Raw genomic sequence first — 21099 nt, 5'->3', positions numbered from 1 at the left:
ATTAACGATTGCGTATTGATTATTCTTGCCGTTTCAATATAAGCGAATATGTTGATGAGAAAGTTAAACATGTGTATGATACAACAATAATATATTTATTTGCTTATATAAGACACTAGGATACATTTTGAATTAAGGCTTTATGTAAGAGAAACTAGCTGAAGCCTACGCAATAGGGACGAACTAATTGACTCAGAAGAAATCAATGTGGCTTCAAAGGAAAACTAATACTGATAGCATGATTGAGCTTATATAAAAACACGGGCTGCTACAGATTCAGTTGACAATTACATTGCACATTAGAGCAGAACCAGTTTACTTGTGTCGAAACATGTATGTCATTTTTATATGTAAAGGAGATATTCTACAGATATAAAACATCACATATTACGCTCATATACAAACCGCTTAACATCCATATACCAGTGTAAATTTATGAGATTCTTTGAAAACTGAAAATGAATGTCTCAATTCTTTCCATGAAACACACACGTATAGAATACTAGGCCAATACATACGAAGCGTTCATAATTACTACATTAGTTAGAAAGTCGTTTAGTATAACGGATTATATAACTATTATAACAATCAAGCACACTAAACCACGTAGAAGATTTAATAGCTTTACAAAGGACAAAAAAAGGGGGAAAAAAAGAAAAAGAAAAATCTCGCGTCTTCTATTTCACCGATATCTGTGGTCGATATGCCGTCTATTTTTGAAGGTGACGAAATTGGAGAAAATAGGAAATCAAATGAAACGCAATTCATAAAAATGATGGAATTTTATCGGAAAATGAATATTATCAGAAAATCAATTATAAATATATCACAACTGAAACCACCGCAATTTAAAACCATTTGTTTTTATGGCTTTTATTTATTGTTTTGCTTATATTTGATCGTAAACCCCATTCGCTGCATTGTCGGTATAACACAACTGGAAGGTATCTCACCTGATGAATTATTTGTATATATTTATATCATTTTTTTCCAAAGCTTCCTTTCTATCGGTTGTTTAACTGAAATCTTCTGTGAATCTAATGACAAACAATTAGTTGAAGCATTCAACCAACTTACAAGTATAGAAGATAGAAAATTCTATAATAGTCACTTTACATACTCCTATAAAGCACTATACATAACTGTGATCTTATCGGTCATTATTTACCTCATTATTGATCATGCTCTTCCGTTTTTTAGTGCCAGTTTGCGCAATTTCTTAACATATCCTGTACCAATCAACAATCCGTACCACTGGCCAGTTTTAACGTTACAGGCTTTATTCAATTGTATATCATTAACCTTCATAGTAATTGATTGGTACATAGACCTTGTCATGGAAACAACACTTATTTATGAGTTTAACAAAGTAGCGAGTGAAGCTCAGAAGTATGTCGAAGAAAAGCAATCAGATACTTTGTATTTCGTTAAAAACTATAAAGATATTACAGAAATATGTAATACACATGATTCTCTGAGTAGAATACTGAAATTAGTAAATGAATCAACAAAGCTGGGATCAGGATTTATGGTACTCATGGGTATTCTTGGATGCTGTATAGCAACGTACGGAATTATAAATGGTTCGTTTAAAAATACATTCTATAGTTACATTTATGTTTCAATTCTGGTATGTTGTTTCCTGACTTTTGTGATCATAATGGTTTGGAGAGGAATTTGTTTAAACAAATCGGTAAGTTATTTCATGTGTTTATATAATTCAATTATTTCATAACTTCCGTATGTTTATAATAGTTATTTCCTTATAAAGAAGGTGACATATTTTTGTTCCGTTTCTCAATGATGATATCAAAATCGCTCCGGTGTTCAACTTAGCATTTATCTTTTTCTTTTTTTTTTTGTCAGGTGGAAAAATAAAATCCCCGTTAAACATTGAACGAATCCTATTCCTTCCCCACTCTCTTTCTGTCTTTCTTTCTTTATTTATTTCTTTATTTCTTTATTTCTCTCCCTCTGTCTGTCTGTCTGACTTCTCTCTCTATTTATCTCTCTCTCTTTTTTTATCTCTCACTCACTCTCCCTCTATCTGTTTATCTATCTATCGAGCAATCTCACTCAATCTCTCTCTCTCTCTCCCTCTCCCTGTCTATCTTTCTCTCTCCATATATATATGTATATATATATATATATATATATATATATATATATATATATATATATATATATATATATATATCGATCTATCTATCTGTCTTTCTATCTCCCTCTCCCTATCTATCTATCTATTTAACTTAGCATTTATCATATTTTAGGTGGAAAAATAAAATCTCCATTAAATGCTGGACGAATCTTATTTTTTCCTCATTCTCTTTCTTTCTCCCTTGCTCACTTACTATCTATCTATCTATCTATCTATCTATCTATCTATCTATCTATCTATCTGTCTGTCTGTCTGTCTGTCTGTCTGTCTGTCTATCTCAGTTTCTGGGAGATTGCTACAATTTGTCATTAGATGTGTGGTGAAGTTGCAACACCAACTTTCGTTAATCCCAAGAATGCAGATGGATTTGGCGAAGGGTGAGAATACTATTCCTATGGATATGCTGTCGCAACCTTGTTCCGGGTTCAGTCCCACTGCGTGGTAGCGGGGGCAAGTATCTTAAGGAAGAGAAGAGTTCGTCGGTTCTGTACCAGCACGCCGAGCAGGAACACGGGGACTGACTCAACAACATAGAAGTTAAAATCTTGTCCACGCATAGAACAGACGCGACGCTTAGACAAATTACAGAAGCTACACACATAATAGAAGATAAACCTAACCTGAATAGGAAACTGGAATGGAACACTAGCACCACCTCCCAACACACCACAACCTATGACAGAATGTGATCCCCATAAACTGATAACAATATGAACAAAATAGAATACAATACACAGGTAAACAAATGGAATTAATTAACTATATACGTTAACCAAATTAAATTAAATTAAATACAAAAAAAGAAAGAATTAAAAAATAATAAGTAGGTATAAACACATGAACAAAATAAATAAAAACAAATTAAACGAACGTGTATAAACAGAGGATACTGATAATAGAGTCACATTCCCCCTACACACACACACTAAACAAACACACACATGGGTATACGCATGCGCAAATAAAGACACATACAATAGGAAAACAAAATGGCTGATCATTAGTAAGGGAAGAAACACAAAAAAAGAAAGAAGAAAGCAAAGGACCACTGATGAGGTCACAGATGTGTGACGAAAGAACTCTGGCCGAAATACAATTAATATAAAATAAAGCTGAAGCAAGTGAACACCAAATATATAGTGTGTATGTTTTTATTGGCTAAACTGGCAACATGGCCATCCCCAAATACAATACTATCAGTTTCAACACTCCAATTTACATCAAGAATCTTGCAAAACGAATATATATAAACAATCACACGGTTATATGCATATATAGACACGTACTCGGACACACCCCTGCGCATCCAGCTTTAGGTTACGACCTAATAAACTATCTCTTATTATCATCGTCGTTTACATCAGCATTTACACTAATATATTCATTAGAAACAAAAAGAAATGCTCCTTCATGCGGCAAAGTTAGTAAGTCCCTTTAATCGATTTACAAAAGACAATTTGGTAACAATGCTTGATATAATGCAAGCTTATTGATAACAATATACGTCGATATTCTACATAACGTATATATACATATGTTTATATAGGATCTATTTTGCTGCTCACTCGATTTTCGCAAATCCGCTAAGAGGAATATCGATGGTGTATAGATATCAATTAGTTTTTACTATATCAAATATTGTCACCAAATTGATTTGTGTATGCATATATATATATATGTATATATATATATATATATATATATATATATATATATATATATATATATATATATATATATATATATATATATATATATATATATATATATATATATATATATATATATATATATATACATATATACGTATATATATATATATATATATGTATATATATATGCATATATATATATACATACATATATACATATATATATGTATATATGTATATATGCATATATATATATGTGTATGTATATATATGTATGTATATATGTATGTATGTATGTATGTATGTATGTATGTATGTATGTATGTATGTATATACAAGTAAATTGGTAACAAATATGTTTGTGAGAGTCTTTGTGGCCGGATGAGTGGGTTTGTATTTGTATATGTATGTATATATATGCATGTATATATATTTATATATATATACATATATATATATATATATGTATGAATGTATGTGTGTGTATGAAGACTTGCACATCCATATCTTATACATTTATATCGTTCTTCATATATATAGATAGATAGATAGATAGATAGATAGATAGATAGATAGATAGATAGATAGATAGATAGATAGATAGATATAAGTATATTCATGTTCCTATGCGCATGTTCTTATGAACATAAGTGGTTGATCTTTTTTAAGGAGCTTACTGAACGATATTTTAGTTAATATTCACATAAAATCTATAATAAAAGATTTGAGATAATACCTGCAAACAAAGCCTAAGACGGTATATAACATCTTCATCCCGTCTCATCCTTATTGTCAGAACTTTCGTGACAAACGAGCAGTGCATCATAGTGTAATAGTAAATTTGATGAACTTGAAATATTACAAGAAGTTAACCTGCTCTGGTTTATGTCAGCGATTTTAGCTCATATAGAAGTAATTTGCGAAGAATACACAATCACAGAGAACTATGGAACTAAAGGAAACACATTTTTATAAAATACTGGAATATTATCAGAAAATTAACATCGTTGGGATATCACTTACGAATATAACATCACTAAGGTCACTCAAATTTAAAACAATCTGTTTTTATGGTTTTTATCTCGTGTATTGTGTAATTTTGATTGTCATCCCAATTCAAATCATTGTCAATGGCAAACAATTTGGTCTCGAATCAACTGATGAAATAGTTGTATTTTTGTACAGAATATTCAACCAATGTTTCGTTACACTCTACTGTCTGATCAAACTCTTCAGAAAATCTAAAGACAAAGAAATCATTGAAGCATTCACCAAACTTAAAATTGAAGAAGATGATAGAACATTCTATAATTATAACTTACTGTTTTCTTATATCCTACGTTACATAACAATATCATTGCCTGTTCTTTGTCATCTTCTTATCAATCTCGTTCTACCTTTTTCCACTAAAAAATTTCGAACTGGCTTACGAATTGCTGTAATAATCAGCAATCCTTATCGCATATCAATGATAATTGTACAGGCTTTACTCAATGGCATATCAATTGCATTCTCGTTTTTTGATTGGTATATGAATATTACAATTGGGACGGCACTGCTTTATGAGTTTAATAAACTAGCGAGTAAGGCCCAGAGATACGTAGAAGAAAAGCAATCAGACACTTCGTATTTCTTTAAGAAATATAAAGAAATTACTGAAATATGTAACACACATGATACTCTGAGTACAATATTGAAATTAGTAAATGAATCATTTCAGTTGTCTTCGGGAATTATCGTACTTAGTAGTATTACTGGATGTTGTATTACAACTTACGGAATTATAAATGATTCATTAAAAACCGTAAACTATAGATACATCTGTGTTACTATTGTGACATCCCTTAACCTTATGTATTTGATCGTAATTGTTTGGATTGGAGTTCGCTTAAATAAATCGGTAAGTAATATAATTATTTTATAGCATTCTCTCGTCTGCTTTTTATAAGTACCTTTATTATATGTATTACATCATAAAAGATACAGAATTTGGACATTCGTTAATGTATGAATAGAATATGTAATCGTTTATTCTTTACCTAATATCTTACACTACGATGGCCGTAATGCCACTTTTGTTTCCCATTTGTAGAAATAAGATAGACGTTACATAATGAACCAAAAGCTTCCATCTTTGGAAGATTTCACTATGAGAAAAATTTCACTATGACAACTGTTTTGTACCGATCTCTGATTCATTCCATCATTCTCTCACTCACTCAATCTTTGTGTTCGTCCTGGGAATTAGCTACAATTGATCGTAAGTCTTCTCTTATTCCCGAAATGCAGTATGTTGGAGTGAGGGCTTAGAAAACTATTCACATGGACGCACTATTGTCCAGTCTAAGCAATGGCCTTATTTTTAGGACACAATTGAACGACACTTGAAGAACTTCAATAGCAATAACTAGTCTCGTTAACAGAAATTTTGGAAGACACCATTTTTTATTGACAAATGCTTTTTGGGTTATTCTATAGTCCCTAATAGCTTTTTGGGTTATTCTATAGTCCCTAATAGCTTTTTGGGTTATTCTATAGTCCCTAATAGTTTTTTGGGTTATTCTATAGTCCCTAATAGCTTTTTGGGTTATTCTATAGTCCCTAGTAGCTTTTGGGGTTATTCTATAGTCCCAAATAGCTTTTTGGGTTATTCTATAGTCCCTAATAGCTTTTGGGGTTATTTTATAGTCCCTAATAGCTTTTTGGGTTATTCTATAGTCCCTAATAGCTTTTTGGGTTATTCTATAGTCCCTAATAGCTGATTTCTTTCTTTCATTCCTTCGTTTCTTCTTCCTCCATCTCCTCCTCTTCTTATTATTTTTCTCCTCTTCCTCCTTCTTTTTCTGCTTTTCTTCTATTCAGTGATGATAAGAATGTCTATATATTACCAGACATCTTATACACGGACATACGTGGTCTGATCAATAAGAATCCAGACTGTTGCCATAGTAACGAAGTTAAAGCACGCCAAGTGAAGATGCTGGACACAGTTTGACCTTGAATGCTGCTGCGCATGTATACTACATTTTAACGCTCTAGCTCACTTCCGCTGCTTATTACAGTGCTTGAAAGGAACGTGTGTTGCGTGTGGTCGTCGTGTTGACCATGAGAGAGAAAATTGAGCAGAGAATCTACATCAAATTTTGCCAAAAGCTTGGTGATACCTGCTCAAAGACCTTTGAAAAGTATTTTTAAAGTTTTCATCATTCTTGACACAATCAAGGAAATTTTGTGCAACTGAAACCCGTATTTTTTTATTTATTTTTGGCCAGCTGAAAGCAGTTTTGGCACAATGTTGGCAGAAACGCATCTCATACCGAAATATTCAGTGATAATGGACTGAACTAATCTGTACATCTCAGTTCTGCTGGATGTGGGTCTCCCAGAACGATCGTCAATATCGATATTCTTCAGCCATCTTGGAAACGTCTGAACCACTCGTACACTTGTGTACGTCTCATACACTCCTCTCCATACAATTTCTGCAACGTTGCGTATGCGTCTGAGCAGGTATCGTCACGGCAACTTTCTCTGTCATGGCCAATGCGACGATCACACGCTACACACGTTCCTTCAAAGCACTGCTGTAAACAGCAGAAGTAGGCTAGAGCATTAACACTTAGTGTGTATGTACAGCAGAGTTCAAGGTCAATATTTCACAACCGGTTTTACTCTGTGTGCTTTTGCTTCATTACTATGACAACAATCCGGATCAGACTTCACAAACACACACACTCAAATAAATATATATATACATGTGTGTGTGTCTGTGTGCGTGTATCTATAGTCAATCTGTCTATATATCTTTATGTATATCTATCTAGCTTTCTTCATATCTCTCTCTGTATCTCCCTCCATTTGTATATATATATATATATATATATATATATATATATATATATATATATATATATATATATATATATATATATATATATGTATGTATATACATACACACATATATGCCCCCATATATATATATATATATATATATATATATATATATATATATATATATATATATATATATATATATACATATATACATACGTACATACGTACATACATACATACATACATACATACACACACACACGCATATATATATATATATATATATATATATATATATATATATATATATATATATATATATATATATATATGCACAAACACACATAGTACGTACAAAAATAGCTACATTGGCCATCATCCTGGCAAAAAGGGATAAACATATCTCTGTGATTCCTACCCTAGTGTAATATCACCTGATGAAATGGATCAATGATGCTGATCAACCGGATGACCACAAATAACACAGACTATACTGTACTCATCCAAATGATAAGAACGCTGATGATAAAGACATGCGATTTGTGGAAACGCGCGTAGTGATGTATTAGATATTTATAAAATCCATCCTATAATTATTGTTTTCATTGCTATTGTTGTTGTTGTTGTTGTTGTTGTTGCTGTTGATCTTCTTCTTCTTCTTCTTCTTCTTCTTCCTATTCTTCCTATTCTTCTCTTTAATATATCCTTATATATATATATATATATATATATATATATATATATATATATATATATATATATACATATATATATTTGTGTGCGTGTGTAAATAATGTTTGTTAATCTGTGAAATGATTTACGCATACATAAAAATATATACAGATAAAACACACACACACACACACATGCATATTCATATATATGTATATGTATATATATATATATATATATATATATATATATATATGTGTGTGTGTGTGTGTGTGTGTGTGTGTGTGTGTATGTGTGTGTGTGTGTGTGTGTATGTATATATATATATATATATATATATATATATATATATTTATATATTTGATCCTTTATATTGAACACTCAATATTTCATCTACATTCAATACTTTCTTTCATGGTGCCATCCATTTTTATTTTATTTTATTTTATATTGTATATTGTATATCATATTATATATTGTATATTCCATATTCTATACCCCACATTAGTTCTGCAGGAATATAAATAAGACATAAAAAACAGACAGTGTTGGAACTCTTTTAAGCAAAATAATATATATATATATATATATATATATATATATATATATATATATATACATACATACACACACACACACACACACACACACACACACACACACACATATATATATATATATATATATATATATATATATATATATATATATATATATCAGAGAAACATCATATGTAAGATAAATCTTCTTAAATGTGGCAGATGAAAGAAATAGTAAATGCACATCCATTTGGAACCAACGCTTCTTAAAATACAAACTAATGGCGAAGAAAATAATATCGATATTGTAATTAATGTACTTGCGAAAATCAAACAAGAAGCAGAATAATATCACGCATAAATGCACAAGCACACACAAACACACACACACGCACACACGCACACACACACATACTATTGATATTCGTTTTCCTATACGCTTTAAAAGTGTTGATCTGATAAAAATCACCTGTTTTAAGAAGCTTAGCGAGCAATATTCAATTTAATATATATCTTAAATCCATACCAACAGATTTGAAATAATCCCTCCATACAAATAAAGCGTGAGACATTATGTAACAGCTTTATCCCATATCTTCTTTCCCATATCTTCTTTCGGAACACACGGAACTTTGCAACACTCTCGACTTAACATAGAAGCAAAACTGAAGAACTGGAGATCTTAAACAAAACTAAGGCCTCTGTGTTTTATGTCAAAGAGTTTAACTCTTTATATAGAAGTAACTTGTGAGAAATATTTTATTAGAAAAAGTATGGAACTAAAAGAAACACGATTCTATAAAATATTACAATTTTATGGAAAAATTAATATTACTAAGATATCACTGAAGTCTCTCAAATATAAAACTATCTGTATCTCTGCTTTTTATATCCTGTATTTGGTATATCTGATTACAAGTCCCATTATATATGCTTACGATCTAAGAGAAGAGATTCATAGCGAAACTGGTAGAATGATTCTTTATACTTATGTACTATTTCTTCAGTGTTTGTTTTCACTCTATTGTCTGATCAAATTCTTCCGAAAATCTAAAGAAAAGGAAATACTCGAAGCATTCAGCGAACTTACAATTGAGAAAGACGATGAAAAATTCTATAACAATAACTTAATATTTTCTTTTATATCACTTTCTATAGTGATATTGTTGCCGCCTATTTTACTCACTATTATGATCTACGTTCTCCCGTTTTTCATGAACTCTGTTTGGAATTCCTCAACAATTAATTTAGAAACCAGCAAACCTCTTGACTTAATTATTTCATTAACTTCCATTGTATTTGATTTTATATCACATATATACATACTATTTGATTGGTATATCAGTACAGCAACTGGGACTGCACTCCTCTATGAGTTTAATAAAGTAGCGAGCGAGGCTGAGAGATACGTAAAAGAAAAGCAATCTAATACTTCGTATTTCTTTAAGAAATATAAATAGATTACAGAAATATGTAACTCACATGATACTCTGAGTAAAATACTGAATTTAGTGAATGAATCATTTCAGCTGACTTCGGGATATATCATACTCAGTAGTATTACTGGATGTTGTGTTGCTACTTATATTATTTTAAATTCTTCATTTCAAAATATATTTTCTGGACACACTTCCTTTATATTTATGACTTTGTTGGACGTGATGCTTTTGATCACAATGATGTGGATCGGAGTTCGTTTAAATACATCGGTAAGTTATATAATAATATATAATCACAGTTTTTCTTCAATTCTATTTTACATATTACATCATAAAAGATGTCGAATATGTTATCCCAATTTCATTGGTGTTTTAAATTTATGCGATATCTTATCTTCCGATATCCGTCTTGCATCTTTTGATTCCCAAATGTAAACATGAGATAGAGGTGAAATAATGGACGAAAGTCTTCCCTCTCTTCCACTAGGACGATTATTTCAACCGCCATCCTATTTTTTATCTCATTTCCATCAGTCTCTCTTTCTCTGTCTTTGTTCTCGGAATTTGCTACATTTCTTCATAAAACGTCTTAGGGACGCCACACAAAATCTCGCTTATCCACGAAATGCAGAAGGCCTGAGTGAGGGGTTTAAAAAACCATTCACTTGGATACGCTATCGTCCAGTGTCAGGAATGGCTTTATTCGTAGGACACAATGGAACGGCATACTAATAATACCAATAAGAATAAGTGATCTCTTAAACAGCATTTTTGGAAGACGCCATGTTTGATTTACGAATGCTTTTTGGACCATTCTGCATTTCCCCCTACCCCTCCTCCGCCACCTCCTCCTCCTCTCCTCCTCCACCACCTCCTCTCCTCCTCCACCACCTCCTCCTCCTCCAGCTTCTTCATAGAAAACGTCATTTTTTATTTAATAATGCTTTTTTGATGTTTCTGCATTTCCTAAAAGTTTTCCTTTCTTTTCCCTTCTTTTTCCCCCTTTCTTTCTTTCTTTCTTTCTTTCTTTCTTTCTTTTCTCTTCTTTCTTTCTTTCTGTCCGTCTTCGGTTCAACCGCCTCTTCCTTTTCCTCCTCCTACTCCCCTCTCCTGCACCTCTGCCTTGTCATTCTTCTACTTAAAAACAAGAACAGTAACAACAATAATAATCTTATGTAGAAACATTTGCAATACAGAGAAAATGACATCAACACAATAAACCATAACACATACGTAAGGCACACGGAGCTGCGCAGTGAAAGTACGTGATTATAAATAAGACTGCTGAACAATAATAATAATAATAATAATAATAATAATAATAATAATAATAAGAAGAAGAAGAAGAAGAAGAAGAAGAAGAAGAAGAAGAAGAAGAAGAAGAAGAAGAAGAAGAAGAAGAAGAAGAATAGTCAAGACGAAGAGCGCGATTCGATCGTTATAGATATTTTATTGGTTGAGTAAATGTATTTGTCAAGTTGAAAATAAGAAGTATAAAAATTGAAAATTATAGAAATTTAAATGTAAAGTATGAACGAGAGCAACCAGCGTCCACACGTTGATGGAATGACATCATCAGTTTTTAAGTTACAATGTTTTATAAGAGTTTCAATTTTATAACAGGTGAACCAAAAAAGAAAGACAAAAAGACAAAAATGAAAACAAAAAAAAAAGACCGAAAACAAAGAAGACAGAAAACAAAGACAGAAAAAAAAAACAGAAAAAAGAGCAAAAGATAAAAGAGAACAAGAAGAATATTTAATCAAACACTTTTGATAATCCGGAAACATATTTCTCCTCATGCATTCTGAGAAGGGAAAGTGAAGCAGATTCAGAATATTTTCTGAGAATATGCACTTTCAGATCTTTTTCAAAATTGCAGCCGCTTGAAACGAAATGTTCAGCAAGTTATGTCGAACTACTGTTCGAATCTGTGCCCTATTAAACATTTTGTTTAATTGTTCTGTTGAACAACCAACATAAATCAAGTTGTGTTTCGTGCATTATGCCTCGTACACCAAATGGGAATCACTACATGTCCCACCTTCCATATAAATCCTAACATTTCTGTTATGATTCTTCATGGAATTCACTTGACTCATGTTGTTGCACAATGAACAGGGCTTACTTCTCTTGGAACTGTTTTCCAAGGCACAGCGTGCAGATAGTCCAATGTTCGTTTTCTTGGAATCAGAAATAGAGGTCAATAACTATCTCATATTCTCATTCCGTCTAACGGCTACGATAGGCGGCTGAGGAAATATCTGTTTTAAACGAGGATATTTTTTCGCCACATGCTGGTAACTTTCATGCAACATTTTTGAAATGCCAGTGAATTTTCTGTGCCAATTTATCAGATGAAATTCTGTCATCTATTGTATTGTGTTTGCTAAAATTATGAGTGGAGGCTTGACTATCTTTGCTAATCTTAACTATTTCATTTGCTATTTCATTTAATCGTGATTAACTGGCACTGAAATTTTGCTGGCATTTCAAAAGTGTTGCAGGAAAGTCACCAGCATGTAGCGAAAACATACCCACGTTTAAAACAGATATTTCCTCAGTCGCCTACTGTAGCCTTTAGATAGAATAAGAATATAAGAGAAGTATTGACCTCTATTTCTGTAGTTGTTGGCACTCCGTCGCTTACGACGACGAGGGTTCCAATTGATCCGATCAACGGAACAGCCTGCTCGTGAATTTAACGTGTAAGTGGCTGAGCACTCCACAGACACGTGTACCCTTAACGTAGTTCTCGGGGATATTCAGCGTGATACAGTGTGACAAGGCTGGCCCTTTGAAATATAGGCACAACAGAAACAGGAAGTAAGAGTGAGAGAAAGTTGTGGTGAAAGAGTACAGCAGGGTTCGCCACCATCCCCTGCCGGAGCCTTATGGAGCTTTAGGTGTTTTCACTCAATAAACACTTACAACGCCCGATCTGGGAATCGAAACCGCGATGCTCTAACCACTGGGCCATTGCGCCTCCACTATTTCTGTAGTATCACCTGATGAAATAGATTATGGATATTGATCAAGCGGATGATCATGGATTATACGAACTATACTGTACTCATCCCAATAATAATGTCTCTGATGTTAAAGTTATGTGGAAAGGCGCGTGCGATGTATTGATAAAATCCAACCTAGAATTTTTGTTTTAATTGCCATTATATCTCTTCATCACAGGTTTTGTGGGACCTCCTAGAGTCTTGCATGCGTTGCAGACTTGTTACTTCCACCCTACAGTACCAGGTTATCCATTCTTTTCTGTTACATATTACTTTCCTGATTCTTATCATCGCCTGGCTTTGTGTTCAAGTAGCTTCCGTATGACGACAGGGCGTGCGCTGCTCAACGACAATGCACCTGTCGGGCAAAAGGTGTTCTCATTTGGTTACAGTCTTATTAACACCGTTATTTGATACAGTAGTATATGACATATTTACCCAGCATTGAGTTTTGTGATTTAATATTTAACCATCAACTGGTATTTGTATCTCATTCTTTACTGTCCACAAAAGGCTAATCATAGAGGGGACAAACAAGGACAGACAAAGGGATTAAGTCCATTACATCGACCCCAGTGCGTCACTGGTAATTATTTAATCGACTCCGAAAGGATGAAAGACAAAGTCGACCTCGGCGGAATTGGAACTCAGAACGTAACGGCAGACGAAATAACGTAAAGCATTTCTCGCGACGCGTTATCGATTCTGCCAGCTCGCCTTCCGGTATGGGTATCGAGCCATCATTCGTAGTAAGTCTGTCAATCAAAACTGCAGGGCTCTTACTAATCTTACCACCCATGAGTTGGGCCTGTCTCCTTCGTATTATCATCATCATCATCATCATCATCATCATCATCGTCCTTATTATTATTAGTATTATTATTATTATCATTATTATTATTTTTTTTTTTTTTTATTATTATTATTATTATTATTATTATTATTATTATTATTATTATTATTATTATATACATATATATATATATTTATATATTTATAAGTATACATATATACATGTATACATACATATGTATATATGTATATATGTATATATGTATATATATATATATATACATATATATATATATATATATATATATATATATATATATATATATATATATATATATATATATATATATATATATATATATATATATATATATATATATATATATATATATATATATATATAAACATGTGTACATATATATATATATATGTACGTGTGTATGTGTAATTTTGTGTGTGTATACCGTTCTTGTATGGAATAGTTTACACATACATAAATATATACAGCTAATACACACACACACACACACACACACATACATGCATACATATAAGAGTGTGTTCGGAAATGTTCTTGGCATAGATAAAAGAAAACACAATAGAATCGGTAACGATTTCCATCAACGTAGCTCCCTCACTCTGCGACAAACACACCTATTGCAGCGGTGCTTCAGTGTCTCTAAGACCCGTGAAAGAACTCGGAATTTTGTGCCTTCCGCGATACACATAAAGCGGGGATATTTTTATCACCCCCTCGCATATACAAATACAAGCACACGAACACGCGTGCACACACACACACACACACACGCACAAACACATACACACGCACTCACGCACGCACGCACAAAAACACATACAACCAACACACCACACACACAATCATGTGTATATTCGTATGTATATATATATATATATATATGTGTGTTTGTGTGTGTGTGTGTGCGTGTGTGTGTGTGTGTATAGTTCGTTCAATGAAGTCATGTTGTTATTAGCGATTATATCATCAAAATTCTTTCACTGGTTTTATCCGTATCATATTATGCGAAATTTCAGGATTATTGAAATTATCAATATTGTGGGGGAAAAGAAGAAGATAATGGAGAATAAATGGATGTAATTATTAATCAATTTATATGTTACAAAAGGATGACATAAAAAAAAAACTACAAATAAATAGATAAGAAGTTATCAGCTCAAACACAGGTAAATCAAAATATAAAAGAATAAAAGAATCTACATGTGGCTGTGTGATAAGTAACTTGCTTACCAAGCACATGATTCCGGGTTCAGTCCCACTGCGTTGCACCTTGGGCAAGTGTCTTCTACTATAGCCTCGGGCCGACCATATCCTAGTGAGTGTATTTGGTAGACGGAAACTGAAAGAAGCCTGTCGTATATATATATATATATATATATATATATATATATATATATATATATATATATATATATATATATATATAAAAGATAATAAGAGTGAAAAAACTACAGAAGGCTTGTGTTACATGGTTAAAGTATATATTTAAATTATGTCAGAAAAATGTTAGAAAAATGTTAGAAAAATGTTAGAAAATCTTTTTGGTATATAAACATTGTATTTTGAGAAATAACCGGTTTCGTGTTGTCTTTTCAAATTTCTCTACTTCATTGTAAGGTGTTCGCTCCAGTCTGAGAAAGAAGAGTTCTAGGGAGAGATAATTAGGGATTTCTTCCGGTATAGGGGAGATAATCGAAATCTAGGAGGTGGTAGAATTTGATTAATTTACCATGGTTTTGTTCTATATTTTTTTCCCTTTTTTTTCTCAGTGGGGTGATGAATTTCCTTATTTAAATGTGTTAGCAATGGTTAAGTTTGGGTTTGTATTTTTGAATGAAAAAGGTTTCCTTAATCTAATCTGTGTTGGTGTTTTAATGGCACATTGATAAAAAGGAAAGATTATAAATTGTGGTAGCATTTGTTTTGCGCATTTCTCAATATGATCACTAAAAGGTATCATTCGGTATTCTGGGTATGCAATCTGCTGGCGGTGCAGAGTGCATCGACGTCTGAGCGATAATCCTGTGGACCCTATGTAGTTCTCGTGGCAGCCCGAACATCTTATTACATAAATAAGATGTTCTGAGGCACAAGTAAAGTTAGATTTAACTTTGAATTTGTGTCCCTTTTTGAAGAGGAATTCTGAACCTTCTAGAATGTTTGGGAATGTTTCACAATTTGGTCGACCACATTTGTTTACTTTCGCATCTGTTGTTTCGGAAAATAATTTTGCCTTTGTGAGGATCTTTTTCAGTGATTTTGGTTGTTTGTGGCTTTAGATGATTTTGTGTGTGTGTAAAATTTCCTTCAATTTGGGGTCTTTATGTAGCATTGGTATGTTTTGGGTGATGATGGTGAAGGCTTCTTTGTTTCTGGGGTTGTATGTGGATATGTACGGCAGTATTTTCGGGGAATGTGTGTTGCTGTGTTTAACTTTTCTATATATATATATATACATATTTAAAACAAAGATAATTTAAAACAATGATAATTTATGTAAGCTGTTTTTTGTATATAATATACATGTTATTATAATGGATGAAGGGGGGATTATTGAATGGTTATTATTTTGATATTTTTATATTTTTAATAATTTTTCTATCTTTATGAAATAAGTATTTCATATTAATTCATTTGGTACTTATTGTTGGTTGAGATATATATATCTAATTATTGTTCTACTTACGATCTGACGATTAGCTATATTTTTGAATAGAATTTATTTTCGATAATTTCAATTGATTTTAATTGATTTTAATCGATTTAAATTTCCTTTCTATTTGAAAATTAGTTATGAAACACGTGTAATCATTTTATTATATTTATCTTATGATATTTACTTTGCTTTATATTATACTCATTTATTGTGCTTTTAATTGTTAATTTTTCTATATGTGATAGTGGATTTTCATCGATGAGCTCTTGAAACTTGGTTATTTTTCCTATATTTTTCCTAAAACTATATATTTTATATATATATATATATATATATATATATATAATATATATATATATATATGTGTGTGTGTGTGTGTGTGTGTGTGTGTGTGTGTGTGTGTGTGTGTGTGTGTGTGTGTGTGTGTGTGTGTGTGTGTATATACATATATATATATATATATATATATATATATACATATATATATATATATATATATATATATATGTATATATATATATATAGTTATACATGTGAGTGTTTGTATGTCTGTGTTTGTACCCCACACCATTGCCTGACAACCGATGCTGGTGTGTTTGCGTCCCCTTAAAGTAGCAGTTCGTCAAAAGATACCGATAAAATAAGTAATTGGCTTACAAGGAATAAATCATGGGGCCGATTTATTAGACTAAAGGCGGTGCTCCAGCATGACCGCAGTCAAATGACTGAAACAAATAAAAGAATATGTTTCAGCTCTATCGTCTAGTTGATGGGAATTTTAAAACACTTTCCTTAATGCTAAAAAGGTTGTCACATTCTAACTGTATGATTGTAAGGACCTCAACATCACTTTTAACTTTTAAACCACTAAAAAGCTATAATTTCATGAAAAGAAAAATTTACTACCCAACTTACCAAAAATGGTTTTGCTCTCCATTGTCGGCCTCTAGTTTTCTCTGAATATATATATATATATATATATATATATATATATATATATATATATATATATATATATATATATATATATATATATATATATATATATATATATACAAAGAATATATATACATGTATACACACATATATGTACATACATCTACATGTGTATATATATATGCATATCAGGGTACAGGACGTTAGAACAATAAACTACAGACAACGGAACGAACACATAGGAAAACGGAAAGCCACTTGGAATATCCCTTCATCAGCTGTCTCTATTCTATCTAGACGTTTCGAAGATAAGACAGAACGTACTCTAGAATAGTCTCTTCCTGAGTAGTGGATCAACCCACTACACAGAGGATTCCAAGGTGGCAAACACAAACCAAGACAGGAAAAATTGGACAGTGAAAACAAAATTCAAAAGCCGTACGGCCAAATGCAAATCTGAGGTAGAACGCTAGTAGATTTAGATTTAGATTCAAAATTGAATATGGTACTTATGTTTAGGCACCAGAATATAGTATGGTATGGTATTATACAAAAACCATTCCAAAAACGAGGTGATCAAAAAATCAAAATAAGCAACACGGATTTTAAAGATGATTGCAGTACGCACGTTTCATGCTACTCCATTTATTTAAGTAATGCGAGCATTACATTAAATGCAATATGTAGAGCAATCTTCAGCTGCACGAAAATGCAGAAAATTACTGTAAAATAGACATATTATAATAGTGGCAACATTTCAAATCCAAGTGGGAAGAAGAATACATAAAAATCCATCTTGACATAGCCAAGGCTATCAGGCTAGTAAATGGTTCTAGGCAGAAATTCTAACTGTCTCTGATTTTGTTGTCTCTTATCTAGTAGTTATAGTATAAAGGACAATCAACTTCTAAGGAAAGGGAAGGTGTAAGCATTATGCATGGACATGGCTATAAAGGATACGGTTATAAAGGTTTTTTCTGGTCAGAGTGGCAACACTATTATAGGTTGGGGTTTTTTACTACTATCAAAATGTTGAGGAATTAAACCCTAAGCATATAGGTCAAACAGGGATTTTTCTTTCGTCTGAAAAGAGCATCAGTATTGTTTTACAGATATCAATATTAGTTTAAACAATATTTTAATAATAAGAAGTACGTTAACAATAATAATAATAAAATGTAATGTAATTAGTTTCTACAAAAATCATGAAGTAATGTCAGTATTGAAATCAGAGGCTATAGATAAGGTGTAAAGTCTAAGGATATTATGTATATTGGGCTTAGGAAAACTATTTTGAATTACTTTTAAATGATTTTATAATTTAAGCTGATATATATCATATAATAATACTATTTTGAAGACACGTAAAAGGTAAGCTTTATTTTTATAATGTGAAGAAGATTTAGTATAGGATTTATATAGTTTATAATAATGGGTTTATTAAGGTTTAAGGGACAAAAAAAAAGAAAAATGGATATCACGGATTAACAAGGACATCCAATACAGACACATGATAATTGATTAATAGTTTCATTAATCATGAATTAGATATTTACTAGCCTGATAGCCTTGGCTATGTCAAGATAGATTTTTATGTATTCTTCTTCCCACTTGGATTTGAAATGTTGCCACTATTATAATATGTCTATTCTACTGTAATTTTCTGCATTTTCGTGCAGCTGAAGATTGCTCTACATATTGCATTTACTGTAATGCTCGCATTACTTAAATAAATGGAGTAGCATGAAACGTGCGTACTGCAATCATCTTTAAAATCCGTGTTGCTTATTTTGATTATATATATATTTTGATTATATATATATATATATATATATATATATATATATATATATATATATATATATATATATATATATATATATATATATATATATATATATGTATGTATGTATGTATGTATGTATATACGGATAGATAGATAGATAGATAGATAGATCGATAGATAGATAGATAGATAGATAGATAGATAGATAGATAGATAGATAGATAGATAGATAGATAGATAGATAGATATGTCTGAGAGAAATCTCATATGTAACAGGAATCTTACAATGTAAGACAAATCTTCTTATATGTGGCAGATAAAAGAACTACTCAATGTACATCCATTTGGAACCAACGCTTCATACAATGCAAACTAACGGAGAAGAATATAATATCGATATTGTAATCAATATACTTGCCAAAATCAAAAGAACATCAGAGTAATATCACACATGAATTCATAATAGATTGTTGGTATTCATCTTCCTATACGCTTTCAAAAGTGTTGATTGAATATAAATCATTTAAGATTTATGTCTTAAGAAGCTTAGCGAGCAATATTCAATTTGATATGCATTTTAATCCATAGCATCAGATTTGAAATAATCCCTACATACAAACAAAGCGGGAGACATTATATAAGAGCTTTATCCAATATCTTCTTTAATTCCTGTTCTTTCGTACCACATAGATCTTTGCAAAACTGAACTTATTAGAGAAGCAGAATTGAAGAATTAGAGATCTTAAACAGAAATAAGGCCTCTGTGTCTTATGTCAGAGAGTTTAACTCTTTATATAGAAGTAACTTGTGAGAAATATTTTATTACAAAAAATATGGAACTAAAAGATACACGATTCTATAAAATACTTCAATTTTATGGTAAAATTAGAATTTCTAAGATATCACTGATGAACATATCACTGAAATCTATCAAATGTAAAACTATCTGTATCTCTGCCTTTTATATCCTGTATTTTTTATATCTGATAATGAACCCCATTATATATACGTTCGCTATGATAGAATCGCTTCATGGCGAAACTGATGGAATATTTGTATATATTTATGCACTGTTTCTTCAGTGTTTGTTTTCACTCTACTGTCTGATCAAATTCTTCCGAAAATCTAAAGAGAAGGAAATACTCGAAGCATTCACCGAACTTAAAATTGAAGAAGACGATGAAAAATTCTATCACAATAACTTTATATTTTCTTTTATATCACTTTCTATAGTGATATTGCTGCTGCCTATTTTACTCATTCTCGTGGAATTCGTTCTCCCGTTTTCCATGAATTCTGTTTCGAGTTCCTCAGCAAAATATTTAAACAGCAGCACAACTCTTGTCTCAATTATTTTATACATTTTCATTGTATTTAATTTTATAACATTTACATGCTTGCTATTTGATTGGTATATCAATATACCAATTGGGACTGCCCTGCAGTATGAATTTCATAAAGCAGCGAGCGAGGCTGAGAGATACGTAAAAGAAAAGCAATCAAATACTTCGTATTTCTTTAAGAAATATAAAGAGATCCCAGAAATATGTAATACTCATGATACTCTGAGTAAAACACTGA

General features: G+C 31.6%; 1 protein-coding gene across 2 annotated transcripts in view; it reads left to right on the top strand.

The window, feature by feature from the left end:
- Positions 1-284: 284 nt before the first annotated feature.
- The window catches only part of LOC149134305 (uncharacterized), a 136198-nt gene continuing 115383 nt past the window's right edge, over positions 285-21099 (top strand). The window contains exon 1 of one of the 2 annotated variants that reach the window (XM_089356054.1): positions 285-1693. In XM_089356054.1, the coding sequence (XP_089212180.1) occupies positions 704-1693 (990 nt within the window). In that variant the 5' untranslated portion in view covers positions 285-703. Of the gene's footprint in view, positions 1694-4601; positions 5714-21099 lie in introns of those variants that run through there. The other variant, XM_089356052.1, reaches the window with a different exon arrangement.

The sequence above is a fragment of the Octopus bimaculoides genome, chromosome 8, assembly GCF_046866305.1.
Source record: "Octopus bimaculoides isolate indiv1 chromosome 8, ASM4686630v1, whole genome shotgun sequence".
NCBI classification, from domain to species: Eukaryota; Metazoa; Mollusca; class Cephalopoda; order Octopoda; family Octopodidae; genus Octopus; species Octopus bimaculoides.
Note: the sequence above shows the minus strand (reverse complement) of the source record. Positions and strands in the feature narration are given on the sequence as shown.